At 35.2% G+C, this 15499-nt stretch overlaps 1 protein-coding gene across 4 annotated transcripts in view; it reads left to right on the top strand.

The window, feature by feature from the left end:
- RFX7 (regulatory factor X7) overlaps nucleotides 1–15499 on the top strand; it is a 151778-nt gene that overhangs the window by 101108 nt on the left and 35171 nt on the right. For all 4 annotated transcript variants that reach the window (XM_089310396.1, XM_070054228.2, XM_070054230.2 and 1 more), the window contains exons 4-5: nucleotides 1369–1451; nucleotides 2893–3015. In XM_089310396.1, coding sequence (XP_089166522.1) covers nucleotides 1369–1451; nucleotides 2893–3015 — 206 coding nt within the window. The remainder of the gene's footprint in view (nucleotides 1–1368; nucleotides 1452–2892; nucleotides 3016–15499) is intronic.

The raw sequence follows: 15499 nt of genomic DNA, 5'->3' as shown, positions 1-15499 counted from the left end.
TTCTGTGGATGAGTTCTAATATTAAACTTTTGTGAATGAATTCCAGCGAAAATAAGAATAGGCTGAATTGTATCCTTTTAAACATTTTCAAAAATTGAACCTAACTTTCACTTGAGCTTTTTGAAGTAAGAATAAACTCTGCCGCCAGGACCTCCAGTAATCTGTCCATGTTTTCCACTGCAGTGGAATTTTGCTTGAATTAGACTATCAAAATTTTACTACAAATATTTTTATTATAATAGGATTTATGACACATTAGAAGCTGTTATGTGGTACCCTCAGCAGGAGAAAAAATATCTACAAAGAGGAATGCAGAAATTATTTTAAAGGTTATGTTTGTAGAAAAAAATTATATATCTGCAAACAATAACAATAGAGAATATTACAGATAGCAGTCACTAAATAGCAGTCACTGTTCCAAGTCAAAAAAGTTATTATATCTGCATAGTCCTTAAAGGGCTGTTGGTTTTATTTCAGTATTTTTAACTTAAGTTCCATCCACAAGTAAGAGTTACATCATTGGTCGTATATCCCAGGTATCTGAGAACCAGAATAGGATCCTAGAAATCCTAGAAATCGTCTCATCCATTTTATAGCTGTAAGGAAATTTTGCCAGTGCTGTAGTAAGTTAACTTAATGATCAGGCTAATACTAATAAATGTTTCTCTTGACTCCTGGTACAGTGCTTGTCCTACAATCCTTTAGGATCTTCCTTTGTTGGCCAGCGCCGCAGCTCACTTGGCTAATCCTCCACCTGCGGCGCCGGCACCCAGGGTTCTAGTCCCGGTTGGGGCGCCGGATTCTGTCCCGGTTGCCCCTCTTCCAGTTCAGCTCTCTGCTGTGGCCCTGGAGGGCAGTGGAGGATGGCCCAAGTGCTTAGACCCTGCACCCGCATGGGAGACCAGGAGGAAGCACCTGGCTCCTGGCTTCGGATTGGCGCAGCGCGCCGGCCACAGCAGCCATTTGGGGGGGTGAACCAACGGAAAGGAAGACCTTTCTGTCTCTCTCTCTCACTCTCACTGTCTAACTCTGCCTGTCCCAAAAAAAAAAAAAAAAAAAAAAAAAAAGGAGAGAGAGAGAGACCTTCCTTTGTGTTAGCATTGATCTCTGATTTCATTTCTCTCCATTGGAATTAATAGGGAAGTACCATTTTCTGGTAACTTGCTTTGTGCATGCACTGAATGTAGCAAACAACTTAATCGTATTATTTTAGTGATTAAAAACTACATTTCTTTATTTGACAGGTGGTTTATTTCATCTGGTTTGAATTATACAATCAATTTCTTTTAGGGAGATGTTAGTAAATTTTGTTGGGAAGAAAACAAGTGTTTTTAAAAATGATCTTCTCTTTTAATCCTTTGTAAACAGCAAGAAGTTGAGAAGTTTACAGACCTAGAGAAACTCTACCTCTACCTTCAGCTGCCTTCTGGTCTCAGCAATGGAGAGAAAAGGTATCTGTTCTTGTCATTGCTGCATTTATATTGTTTATAGGACATCCATATGATGTTTGTATGTATGTGTTGTGGTTCTTACTGTTTTCTAATATTCTTAAGTTGTTACCATTTTATAATATTCCTAGAATCATTAGAAAACAAAATAGCTAAACAATAGATCATTTTAGTTTTTCATGATATTTATTTAGGTAAGTGCTTACCTGCAGTTTTTGCTAATTGGTGTATTTGGGTAAATGCTGTACAATGCAATTTGGGTTATGTTTTATAGACATATGGATATGTGTATACATAATAACAGGTTGGAAAACTGAACAGAAAACCAAAGAATAGACAGTTAAGTATGTGAAGATTAAAGTACAAGAGTTTTATGATGCTATCAGGTAAGCGTATAACAGAATATATACCGGGAAAAAAGTGAAATTACTCAAATATAGAACATAACCTCATGATAAAAGTTGTTTTAAATATTTAGGGAATTACTTCATTTTATCATTATTTAAAGCTCATCTAGAAAATGTAGAAAGAAGTTATTCATTCAGTCATTCCATTCTTAAGAGTTTCCTTACTCTTTTAAGTATTTCTCAAGATTCATTTCATTCAAGTAAGTTATCCTTAACATTCTATTATTTTAAAATTGTGCATAAAAAGAAATGGAATTAAAATTCTATTGTTTTACCCTTCTTCTGTTACCCTTGACCAAATTTTATCTCTATTTTAATTATTTTATATCCTCAAAACTTTCTCAATATCTTCCTTAGAATTAAATAAATAGGTAGCTGAAATGTGTTAAAGTCAGCAGTGCAGCTTCCTTCATGCTCTCTGGAGATCAGTTTATAAATGACACATGTATGTAATGAAATGTTAGGATGTTTAGCGGACATGTTAGCTTGGGGCAAGGGTCCTGATTGCAAGAAGAATTGTAATGGGAGGAGTTATACCTTCAAAATCTCTATGATGTGAACTCTGTTCTGGAGATAGGACGCTTCATTGAGATTTCAGGATAGTTACTTCTGTGTAATATATAGAATCAAATGCTTTTTTTCATGATTTTTGTTCCAAATATATGATAATTTGCCAAGTATAAACAAATGAATAGGCAAGTAATAAATAGATATCTATGTAGAGGTTATTTTGGCCAAAACCATTATCTTTTGTTGTTAATGCACCATCACCTATGCCACTTAAGAAGTCCTGGGGAGAGTTGGAAGAGGGCAGTAACTTCAGCTGGACACTAGCTGTAGAAAATGGCTCCTAACCATAGGTTGACAATTTGTATATAGATTTCTGGGCATCTACTATTGTATGTCCTAAGTTTAATCTGCTCATTTATACTGTGTTTGCATGCAGGTTTTTTTAGTGGAATATTTAAGCTTGGCTCGAAAATTATCAATGAGTTTCTGTCTACTTTAGCTAAGACATGTTTTTATTTTATGATTAGTGATCAGAATGCCATGTCATCTAGTCGGGCACAGCAAATGCATGCCTTTTCCTGGATTCGGAATACCCTAGAGGAACATCCTGAGACTTCACTGCCCAAACAGGAAGTCTATGATGAGTACAAGTAAGTATTATTTGTATAAGACATGCTTATATATCAAAGAGGTTAAGTACTATCCTTGGCCACAATGATATGTTTTATCATTGGTGAGTGTCAAGCTGATATGTGGGAGCTACATTTAGAAATCCTAAGATTCCTTCCAGTTTTAAGTTCTGTGGTAGCATATGTAAAACAAGAGCAGAATTATTGAATAAAAGAAGTTTTCTTGAAGGGGCCATCAAAGAAGGATGTACTTTGCTCTGAAGGAAGGAGAGAACTTCCACTTTGCCTATGGCCTTGCCTAAATCTGATGGAGAGTGTGGACTCAGAAGGTTTCTATAGCCTTGGCAGCTTAAGGCAAGAGCTTCAGGTGATCACTGATGTCATACATAAGTGTTAATTTTTAAATTAACAATAGGAGTCACTGTGCACTTACTCCCCATGCAGTACCTCTGTCCTAAATAAATTGTACTATGAGATTTAACTGTAAAACTTGTTCTTAAATAATTTTTTATATTTTGTGTATGTGTATGTGCAAATAGTTGCAAGCTTTACTTACTATAGAGTTGGTCTTCTGTGTATAAAGTTAACTGAAAATAAATCTTAATGGAAGAGAATGGGACTGGGAAGGAGAGAGGGAGAATGAAATGAGGAGGGAGTGAGGATGGGTGGGTAGGTATGGTAAGAAGAAACACTGTATTCCTAAAGATGTACTTATGAAATTTATACTCATTAAATAAAAGGTTTCTTAAAAAAAAGTATTCTTAGCTTGATATATATCAAGCTCAGAAGCTTCTGCACTGCAAATGAAGCACTCAGCAAAGTGAAGAGGCAGCTGACAGAATGGGAGAAAATATTTGCGAACTATACATCTGGTAAAGGACTAATATCCAGAGTATATAAGGAGCTCAAGGAACTCAGCAACAACAAAACAAACAAGCCAGTTAAGAAATGGGCTGAGGATATGAAAAGGTATTTTTCAAAGGATGAAATACAAATGGCCAACAGACAGATGAAAAGATGCTCAGGATCACTAACCATCAAGGAAATGCAACCAAAACTACAATAAGATTTTACCTCATCCCAGTTAGAATGGCTGTTCATCCAAAAATCAAAAAATAATAAATGCTGGTGATGATGTAGAGAAAAAGATACCCTAATGCATTGTTGGTGGAAATGTCAATTAGTGCAACCATTAGGGAAGACAGTATGGGGATTCCTCAAGAATCTGAAAATAGGTCTATCATATGACCCAGCTATTAAACTCCTGGGAATTTACCCAAAAGAAATGAAATCAGCATATGAAAACAGTCATCTATATCCCCGTACTTATAGCAGCTCAATTCACAATAGCTGAGATATGGAATCAATCCAGATGTCCTTCAACTGATGGCTAGATAAAGAAAATGTGGTATATATAAGATGATGGGATACTACTCTGCCATTAAAAAAGAGTGAAATCTGGTCTTGTGCAATCCGGTGTAGGCAAGTGGAGACCATTACACTTAGTGAAATAAATCAGTCTCAAAAAGACAAATATCATATGTTTTCTTTGATTTGTTATAACTACTGTGTAGAGTACAAAAAAATGTATGAGTAAAATTGACATCTTAAAATTTATACTCTTTGAGTTTATAGCCCTTGTCCATACTCGTGAGGAACAGTGGTCTTTCTACTTACTACTTGTTGAATTCTTTATTTAGTGGATGATTAAGAAAGTAAATTAACAGTATGTTATCAGAAAAATTAAAAATAAAATAAAGGAGGAAGGAGGATAGAAGAGTGAGAAGTTATTATGTTCTTAAAATTGTGTATATAAAATACATGAAGTCTGTTCCCTTTATATAAATCAATAAATAAGTTTTCTAGAGTCCATCATCATGACATAAGGGATGTCTGAGAATAGAAGGACAGTTATCTAGGATTTCCCAATAAAAGGATTTTGGTAAAATTATTAAGGTTATAGGAAAGATATGTATGGGGTGAGAGGGACAGTGAAGGACTATAAGTCAATGCATGTGGAAAATCTAAACATGCTTTTTATTTGAACTTTTGCAAGTGTCTTTTCATGACTCCCAAACCTAATCCTCTAATACCAACCAAAATAAAGGAGTTCAATGACTTGCACATATTAGACACTCAAATAAGTTTGATTATATAGATAATTTATTCCTATGTAAGAAATGAAATTATGGAAACTAATGGACTGTCCTGGATAGAGTAAGAAAGATTAATAGGTACTAAATCTAGTCTTGTTTAACATTTTTATAATTCTTGTGGAAGGGAAAATTTATTGAAAAAGAATAAATAAAATCAAGAATTTCTGATTATTTAAATCCCAGTCCAACAGCATTCATATTGTACTTACACAATTTAGGAGAAAACTATTGAATAAATGCTGTCATTAGCCAATGTAAGATAATGTAAAAGAATTACACTTATGAAAAGATTTTGCTATTTTTGCTATTTAAAAGGAAAACTTTCTAACCTCATTCAAAACTCTTACTACCTCATCAAAAGAACTATAATGGAGTTGGAGAGAAACCTAAAGAAAAATATCTGAAATAATAAAGTGAATAAAGTTAAAGTGAAGGACTTAGATTTTATTATCTATGCCGCTGCTCAATAGGCTAATCCTCCACCTGCGGCGCTGGCACCCTAGGCTCTAGTTCCAGTTGGGGCGCCGGATTCTGTCCTAGTTGCTCTTCTTCCAGTCCAGCTCTCTGCTGTGGCCCCCAGTGGAGGATGGCCCAAGTCCTTGGGCCCTGCACCCACATGGGAGACCATGAGGAAACACCTGACTCCTGGCTTCAGATCAGCACAGCACCGGCCATGGCGGCCATTTGGGGGTGAACCAACAGAAGGAAGACCTTTCTCTCTCTCTCTTTTCTCTCTCTCTCTCTCTCTCTCTCTCTCTCTGCCTGTCAAAAAAAAAAAAAAAAGAAAAGAAAGAAAGAAAAAAAGAAAGTTACAAACTAAGAATGCTATGGTCCCTATCATTCATCCATCCTACAACAGTCTACTAAGTATCTTCTGTGTGCTAGACTCTGGTAAGTTCTGATGATATAATAAGGCAAACACAATCCCTACACTCATCAAGAATGTGTATATTTATAGTAAGCATGAATTCTTCTTTAAATTCATATTAATTAAGATAGAGTTTGCCCTCTGAAATTTCAAAGAAACAAATTAGAATTCAATAAATATCAGGCAAACGTAATATGTTGTGAATACATTGAGAAGAGAATAGATCATGTCATTAAACTTGTGTGCCCTACGTGTTATAGCCACTCTTTGTCAGTTGGCTTACTCACGACATGAGTCAGTTGAGGATCTGTGAAGTTTGATTTAGCTCTCAAATTCTAAGTTTGTCTGAAGTATAAAATGTTGAGAACCTAAGTTTGTCTGAAGTAGAAAAAGTTGAGTTACCTAAATAGTTTCCCAAAAGGTAAATTGGGCAAATAAATGTATGACATTTCCATTATAGAAATGTAAGGGAACCCAGCATATTTATGTTTTTTTTTGAAGTGGTGTTCTTCCATTACACAACTGTTTGCATCACGTTGGTGACAGCAGTCTATTTGCAGAGTGTGATGCTGGCCCAAGAAAAGAATCCTTTCTGAACGTTTCGTGCCTTGACCAAGGCATGGTTATATTTTTCTACAACATTTTTCTTAAGTTTTCCTTGAAATCTTTTCCTGAGGTTCCCATAAATCGTTATTATTTTTTCCCTTTGAAAAATGAAAGGCTTCCCCTAAACAAGAGACTGAAAATACCACTTTGGAGGAAGTAGTGAGAGCTATTATTTTGAACAATTAATTTATAAATCAGTATAGGTAACACAGATTAGAAAAAGGGAGTGATTTAGAGATACTGGAGTTTAGAAAGAATTAGTTTATAGGAAAATTATTGATAATAGAATATCAAGAAAGAAATAACAGTTTTGCTGATGGAATTGAAAAGAGGTTAACTTCTAATCAATGTAGTCCTATGCACAAAGTATCTGAATCTGGATATTTTAGTTCATAAAAATATTTCACAAACAGTATGCCTATTAACTGTTTTATTCCCTACAGTGCCTACACATGGTAGATACTAATTTAAAACTATGAACAATTAGAACAGAATCAGATCCCTGACATTAATGATAAAATTTGAGTATTGTAGAAGACTCCAGAAGTCTTCTGGTATGCTCCCCATTTTATAGCTAAGAACACGAAACCCAGAGAAGTTAATTGACTCTCCCAGTGTCACAAAACTAGTTAAAGGCAAATCCAAGGCTGAAACTCAGATTTCTTGAGTAATTCATAAAAGGTGAAGAAGTGAACATATTCAGTTTGAGTGATGTCAAACTGAGTTAGTAGAAAACAATGGGCCAGTAGTTAGAAATATTACTTATATTATTTGGTTAGAACTTGTACTTAGTATCGGACTTGCCCCAAATGGTGGAGTTAGAAATGTGCCAAGGGATTCCAATACAATCCCATCAAGGTGGCATGTACCATCTCACTAGTCCAAGTGATCAATTTCAGTTCATTGATCACACTGATAGGTCTAAGAATCAAAGGGATCACACAAACAAGACTAGTGTCTGCTAATACTGACTGATAGAATCAAAAAGGGAGAGAACGATCCAACAAGGGAAGCGGGATACACAGCAGACTCATAGAATGGCAGATGTCCTGAACAACACTCTGGCCTCAGAATCAGTCCTAAGGCATTCAGATATGGCTGAAGAGCCCATGAGAGTATTTTAGGCATGGAAAGCCAAGACACTGGCAAAAAAATGAAAATAAAAAAAAATAAGAGGACCTAAATGAAAGATCTCCGCAAGTGAGATCCCAGTAGAAAGAATGGGCCATCAAAGAAGGAGGTACCTTTCTCTGAAGGGAGGAGAGAACTTCCACTTTGACTATGACCTTGTCTAAATAAGATCGAAGTCGGCAAACTCAAAAGGCTTCCATAGCCTTGGCAACTCATGACTAGAGCCTAGGGAGATTACTGACGCCATAAACAAGAGTGTCAAATTGTTAAGTCAACAACAGGAGTCACTGTGTACTTACTTCTCATGTAGGATCTCTGTCCTTAATGTGTTGTCCAATGTGATTTAATGCTATAACTAGTACTGAAACAGTATTTTACACTTTATTTCTGTGTGGGTGCAAACTGATGAAATCTTTACTTAATATATATAAAATCAATCAACTGTATATAAAGATAATTGAAAGTGAATCTTGATGTGAATGGAATGGGAGAGGGAGCAGGAGATGGGAGGGGTGAGGGTGGAAGGGAAGTTATGGGGGGGGAAAGCCATTGTAATCCATAAACTGTACTTTGGAAAATTATATTTACGAAATAAAAGTTTAAAAAAATAACTTGTACTTAGTGAGGATAAATTAGCTGCTCAAAGTATGAGTTAGTTTACATACAATTAGTATACATATACATGCACACAAATAATATGGATATTTTAAGAGATACGTGGCAATATTTTAAAAGATACATGGCAATATTTTTTAAAAAGAAAATAAGAATTAACAGAAGAGATTTCTTTTTGACAGAATATAACACTTGCTGTCAATAAAGATTCTTAGAGCAGTTTTTAAAGAATCATGTCTTTTCTTGGAGGCCATTTTAGACAGCTCATTTTTTAATGTAGAATAGTTTCCTGAATAAAATCTTTAAATGGCCAATTTTAAATTGATTTTCTAAATAGTCACAGAAAAGATGTTATTGATATTAAATATACCTGTATTTGAAGCTAGTCCTATTGTATATATACCTTTTTATAATGCATTGCAGTAATGTTGAAATGTTCTTATATGAAAATCAATCCCTTTAATGATCATTAAAATCAAAATCCCTCTGGGGGCAAATCATGAAGATGCAATCTTAGTAATGACTAGCTTTTTTTTAACTGTCTTTTCATGCTACATTAAGATATCAGTAGAACTAAAAAGGCTTTAAGGGGCTTGGTATGCAATGAAAGCTTACTTTACAAGCCATTATGAGCTTTTATTTATTTATTAAGTCATTAATTCTGATATGCACATATGTTTATGAAAATGGTTATTAATATGTTTGCATTATTTATCTAATTACAGAAGTAGTGTGTATTCATCATGAAAGTTTTGGCAGATAGCTATAAATGTATAAGGAAGAAAAGTAGTAGTAGTGATTTCATTATCTGAAAACAACCACTTTGGTTTATTTTCTTTTAGGTATTCTAATGTCTTTTTTTTCTTGTATATATTTTTATTATTGCTTAACCAAATTTGGCCCATTGTTCATACAGTTCTTGGGGTGGCAGGTGGCAATTGCAAATAACAATGCAGTGAAAATCTTTTGACTATATATAATTTAGTGTAGGCTATCAGAATTGGGATCACTGGCTAAACATTATATAATTATTTCTTCCTTATCCACTAAATACATGTCTTACCGTATCCATTCTTTTTTGAGAGGTTAAGAGTTACAGATGGAGAGAGAGAGACAGAGAGAAAGGTCTTCCATCTGCTGATTCACTCCCCAAATGGCCGCAGTGGCCACAGTGGGGCCAACCTGAAGCCAGGAGCTGAGAGCTTCTTCTGGGTCTTCAAGTGGGTACAAGGGCCCAAGTACTTGGGTGATCTTCCACTGCCTTTCCCAGGCCATAGCAAAGATCTGGATCGGAACAGGAGCAGGTGGACACGGGCCAGTGCCCATATGGGATGCTGGTGCTGCTAGCAGAGGGTTAACCCACTATGCCGCAGCGCCAGCCCCCATTCTTATCTTTTATACATCTGTTTCTTAATGATTATGAACTTTTATGTATTAAGGATATTAATGTTAAAATATAAATGGTTTTCTAAGACTGCTGTTGATTTTTGTTCATTTTTCATTAGTCTAATCTGTCCGTTTTCTTTATAGCTTGTGACATTGCTATTACGTTTAGAAAGAACTTTCCCATGCCACTAACTGAACATTCACCTGAATTTTTCCTAGGTATTTTTATTCCATTTTTTCATATATAACCCTTTAGTCCATATGCTATTTATTTTGGTAAATACCATTAAAGAGTCACTAACTTTAGTTTTTTCTGAGTGTTAACTAATTATCTCAGTCCTTTTATTGAGTACTTTTTCTCTCCTAACATTAATCTGTAAGGTATTAACATTACCTTACATATTAATAATTAACATCTCTTAATATTAATCTGTAAGTCTTCTGAACTCAATTTTCTTTTTTTTATATTCTCTGTTCTTTGCCAGTGACATACCATACAAATATTTTATCTGTTGAATGTTGTAAGTCTTTGGTAGGAGCCGTCTTTCTTTTTTTAATCCTTCTTTTTTACATTTTTCCATGTTTTTATTTTCTCACCAACTTTTTCATATAAAGTTGTGAATCACTTTTCTAATTTTAAAAGAAACCCCAAAAGGAATTTGATTCAAAGTACGTTAACTGTGAAAATTTATTTTAGAAAAGTTTACTTTAGGCTAAAAGCATGCTTCTTAATTTAGAAGTTTTACTTTTTTCCTTCAATTAAGTCCACTTATTTTTCTTGCTAAGTTTATTTGGTAATCATTTACTGTGTTATTTATTTTAAGAAAAATGTATTTTCCTGGCCGGCACCGCTGCTCACTAGGCTAATCCTCCGCCTAGCAGCGCCGGCACACAGGGTTCTAGTCCTGGTCGAGGCGCTGGATTCTGTCCCGGTTGCCCCTCTTCCAGGCCAGCCCTCTGCTGTGGCCAGGGAGTGCAGTGGAGGATGGCCCAGGTGCTTGGGCCCTGCACCCCATGGGAGACCAGGAAAAGCACCTGGCTCCTGGCTCCTGCCATCGGATCAGCGCGGTGCGCCGGCCGCAGCGCGCCAGCCGCGGCGGCCATTGGAGGGTGAACCAACGGCAAAGGAAGACCTTTCTCTCTGTCTCTCTCTCTCTCACTGTCCACTCTGCCTGTCAAAAATAAAAAAAAAAAAAAGAAAAAAAAAGAAAAATGTATTTTCCAATTGCTTCATTTTGGTTTATAGGAACCCCATAGATTTCTATTGTATATTTTGTATTTAATGAATTTTATTTAGTCCTTCATTTCCATGTGTTACCTTTAATTTTTCTGGATCATTTATCCTGTGTATCTTCTTCATTTTTTTATTTTCTTATTCTATTTAGTAGACTTTGCTTCCAATTTCACATGTAGCAACTATAGTCATCATTTCCTGTTACAGTAAACCCCCTAATATTAGGAACATACCATTTATCCTTGACCAAGACTTTATTTTCCTTTTTATGAGAAATAAGTATTGAACTTAATTAATAGCTTTTTTGTATCTGTTGAGATTATTTTGTAGTGCTCCTTCTTTGAACTGTGGATTTGTTGTATTTTACCTGATATACATTCTTTTACTCCTAGAATGAATGTCCTCCCCATGTCAAGATGTGTAATCTTGTAGTGTACCACATTCAGTTCTATTTTCAAGTATATTATTTAGGATCTTTGCATCTCTATTCCTAAGTGAATTTGGTCTGTAACTTTCTTTTCTGTGCTATGTTCATCAGGTTTTGATATCATAGTTAGGCCAGCTACATAAAATGAATTGGAACTCTTTCCCTAATTTATCTGTGCTCGGAACACTGTATGTAGCATGGGACTTAGCAGGTGCTCTTGAAAGTTTTAAAAAACTTAACTGTAAAACCATCTAGGCCTAGAGCCTTTTTTGGGAGGTAATTGTTTGACAGTTGCTTGTGCTTTATTGGTTTTTTCTTATGTCAATTGGGATAATTTGTTTTTCCTAGACTTCATTAATTTTCATATGTATTAACATTGGAATTAAATTTAAAAAATTGGATTACATATACTATTTTTTTGGATATTTATATTGTCATCCCTTTTTTTTAAGCATTTCACTTAGCAATAGCTTACTTTTATTGCTTGTATAAGGAACAAACAGATTGATATATCAGTTTTATTCTTTTTTCATTTATTAGGTATATTATTTTTGTTCCTTCTGATATCCTTATTTTTCCACTCTTGTTGGAATGCTTTATTTTCATTTATTCATCTTTAATACATGAACATCCATATCTATGAATTTGCTATAATTATAGTTTTGACTATCCCAGCATGAATTGTTACAATTTCCATTATTTTGAAATTTTATGAAATTACAGTTTTTATTTCTTTTTTGACCCAAGCTAGTTAGAATTGGTTTGAATTTTTATTTTTATTATTTTTTTTTACTTTTCATCTGCTTGAGAGTTTCTTTCACTTTGGTTTGTTTTGTTTTACACTTCCTTACCAATTTATAGTTTTATAGTCAGAGAATGTGACTTAATTATTGATTTTTTTTGTATTGAAGTTTTTTTAAAAAGATTTATCTACTTACCTAAAAGTCAGAATTATACAGAGAGAGTAGGAGAAGCAGAGAGAGAGAGGGGTCATCCATCCTCTGGTTCACTCCCCAGTTGGCCGCAATGGACGGAGCGGTACCAATCTAATCCAGGAGCCAGGAGCCTCCCCTGGATCTCCCAGGTGGGTGTTGGGGCCCAAGGACTTCGGCCATCCTCCACTGCTTTCCCAGTCCACAGCAGAGAGCTGGATTGGAGCAGATTTTATATTGGTATAATATATATTTTTATGTTATTTTACTCATGAAATGTTTACTAGTTAAAGCTCCTAAAACAAATTTAAAACAAAATCACTTGAATCTCTTATTTCTACCATCAAGGTTCTCGTAAGGGTTTACCTTACACTGATTAATACAACAGAAATCACAAATTTTGGTAGTAAGCATGAAAGTATCACAAACACATAATAATTAAAAGTGTAGCAGCCAGGACTCGAACCAGTGCCCACATGGGATGCCAGCACTGCAGGCAATGGCTTTACCCACTACGCCACTGTGCCGGCCCTATGTATTGAAATTTTAATCCAACTGATTATCAGTTTTTATAAATATTTCTTTTCTTTCTTTTTTTTTTTTGGAGTGAGAATCCTTTAATAACTATATTCATTTCCAGAGAACAATAAATACAGGAAATGCAAGCAGTATATATAACAGTAATATTTTCTTTAGATACAGAAAGCAGTAACTTTTTTACAACTTAAAGACCAAACACTTTTTTTTGAAAATAGCACTGGGAAAAGCCACACAGTGGAAGAAAAGTACTAGCAAAATGAAAAGTGACTCATTCTCAACCCTAAACACTGAGGTCCCCACTCCAGGTGCTCCGCCACAGATAAGGGGGCTGAGAGGCAGCGCTCAGCTCCGTGCAGCAGTGGTCTGAGGCTGCTCTGACTGAAGCTGTTTGCCGAGATCTTCCCAGTTGTGCACATGAGCTTCTGCGCGGCCAGCAGAGCATTGTAGCGGACCTGTTGGTCTTCGTGATGCATGTGGTTCATCACCAGCTGCTTCCCACCAAGCTGTTCAATAACCCGTTTGCCCCATGGAAAATGCCGCACATATTCTCCAACATCGTGAAGATAGTCCATTAATACCTACTAATTCCGCTGTCTTAGGTTTTTCAAATCCTGCGAGCTCTACAAAAAAATGAAAAATTGAGTTTTGCTTTGTAGATTTCAGGGCTATTTGATTCTTAAAAAGTTTCGTGATTTTATATCCTGATAGTTTTTACCTATTTTCAAAAAAATGCTTGTGCCATATTTAAGGTATTTTGTCTTGAATTCTATTTTGATATCAATATTTGTGAGCCATCCTAAATTTCTTTCTGGTAAATACTCATACATATCAGTCCCTTTCTTTTTATCATCTCTGTGACCCTGGGTTGGGGTGGTATGTCTGAAGTTTTCATCTAAAATTGTCTCTGGTCTTGGAATCTGACCGATGGAAGAAAGTGGTGGAATGATGCAGTATAGAAACTCAGGTGTTTAGAGACACACAGGAAGAGACAGCAACAACCACAGCTCCTGCTGCTTTTCCCCGTATATGATAGAGAATCCAGGTGGTAATTTGAAATGTGTATTAGTAAGTAACACGTGGCCTATTTTGGCAGTCTTCAAGATCTCTTTGCTTTTATTTTCATAGACTCATCAGCATTCAGATTATAAGCCTGACAACTTTGGCTGCAGTATTTACTGGTATACAAGTAGTTTCTCCGAGTCCTTTTATTTAAAGGAATATGAATGTTTTAGTTCTTATAGTTTATTTTTAATTATTATGTGTTTGTGATACTTTCATGCTTACTACCAAAATTTGTGATTTCTGTTGTATTAATCAGTGTAAGGTAAACCCTTAGAACCTTGAAGGTAGAAATAGAGATTCAAGTGATTTTGTTTTATATTTGTTTTAGGAGCTTTAACTAGTAAACATTTCCTGAGTAAAATAACATAAAAATATATATTATACCAATATAAAATCTAGCACATGTGCGTAAATTACAAAGTCCTTATATGTAAAATATATTGTTTCATGTTCTAACACCTGTGTAACAGGTGGATACAGAGATTACCACTGCTTTAAATTTATGTGTGACGTCGTCTTTATGGCTCAGAGAAGCCAGTAGCCTCAGTCAAATATGATACGTTTTTCTAATTTCAAGGCTGGGCTTCTTTTGTGTTCATCTATCACCTCCAAAAATTTATTCCAAGTGCCACCTTTTTTAAAATTAAAATTTTTTAAATTTTTAATTTTAAAATTAAAAGTTTTAGAGTAGCATTTATCAAGCTTTAATTATAATTTAAATATATTAAACTGAGAAGAAGTAAATTAGAGAATAAAAGTGATAGGTTCAGTATTAACTAATTTTTTCTTCATTTTTGACAAGAAAAAGTGGATATCAAATATTTTGTAAGATATAAGTTGGTTTGGGGCTGGCGTTGTAATGTAGTGGGTAAATCTGCCACCTATGACACCAGTATCCCATATGGGCACCAATTCAGGTCCCAGCTGCTCCACTTCTGATCCAGTTCCCTGGTAATGGCCTGGGAAAAGCAGCAGAGGATGGCTCGTGTGCTTGGGGCCCCCACACCAATGTGGGATACCGGAAGAAGCTCCTGGCTGCTGGCTTCATGCTGGTCCAGCCCCACCTGTTGTGGCCATCTGGAGAGTGAACCAGCAGATGGAAGAATCTCTCACACTCTCTCTCTTTCTCTCTTTCCCCCGCTCCCTCTCTCTGTAACTTTGACTTTCAAATAAAGAAATCCTTAAAAAAAAAAAAAAAGATGTAAGTGGGTTTAAGATATTATCACTTAAATTTACATTAATATTAGTAATGTCTGAGTTGTTGCCCTAAATAAACTATCATTTACTACTTTTCAGGTAAGAACTTGTTTTCTAACTTCGTTGGTCTGGTCTATCGTAGAATTCCTTATCTTCATTTTCTTCCTTCTCTATGTTTACAGTGACTTTACTTTCTAGGGTGTAGTTGATAATCATTTTTTTCCCAAAACACCTGCACTTCAACATGAACCTAAATTTGTGACGTCTCGTTTATTTATCAGTGAAAATTTTGTTCCTCTTCTCTATGTTTCTGACCATTTCCATTTTCCACAGATTTCTCATTTATCTTCC

This window comes from Oryctolagus cuniculus, chromosome 12 (assembly GCF_051225735.1).
Source record: "Oryctolagus cuniculus isolate XC-2025 breed Fujian yellow rabbit chromosome 12, ASM5122573v1, whole genome shotgun sequence".
Taxonomy (NCBI): Eukaryota; Metazoa; Chordata; class Mammalia; order Lagomorpha; family Leporidae; genus Oryctolagus; species Oryctolagus cuniculus.
The sequence above is the reverse complement of the archived record's forward strand: the minus strand, read 5'-3'. Positions and strand labels throughout refer to the sequence as shown.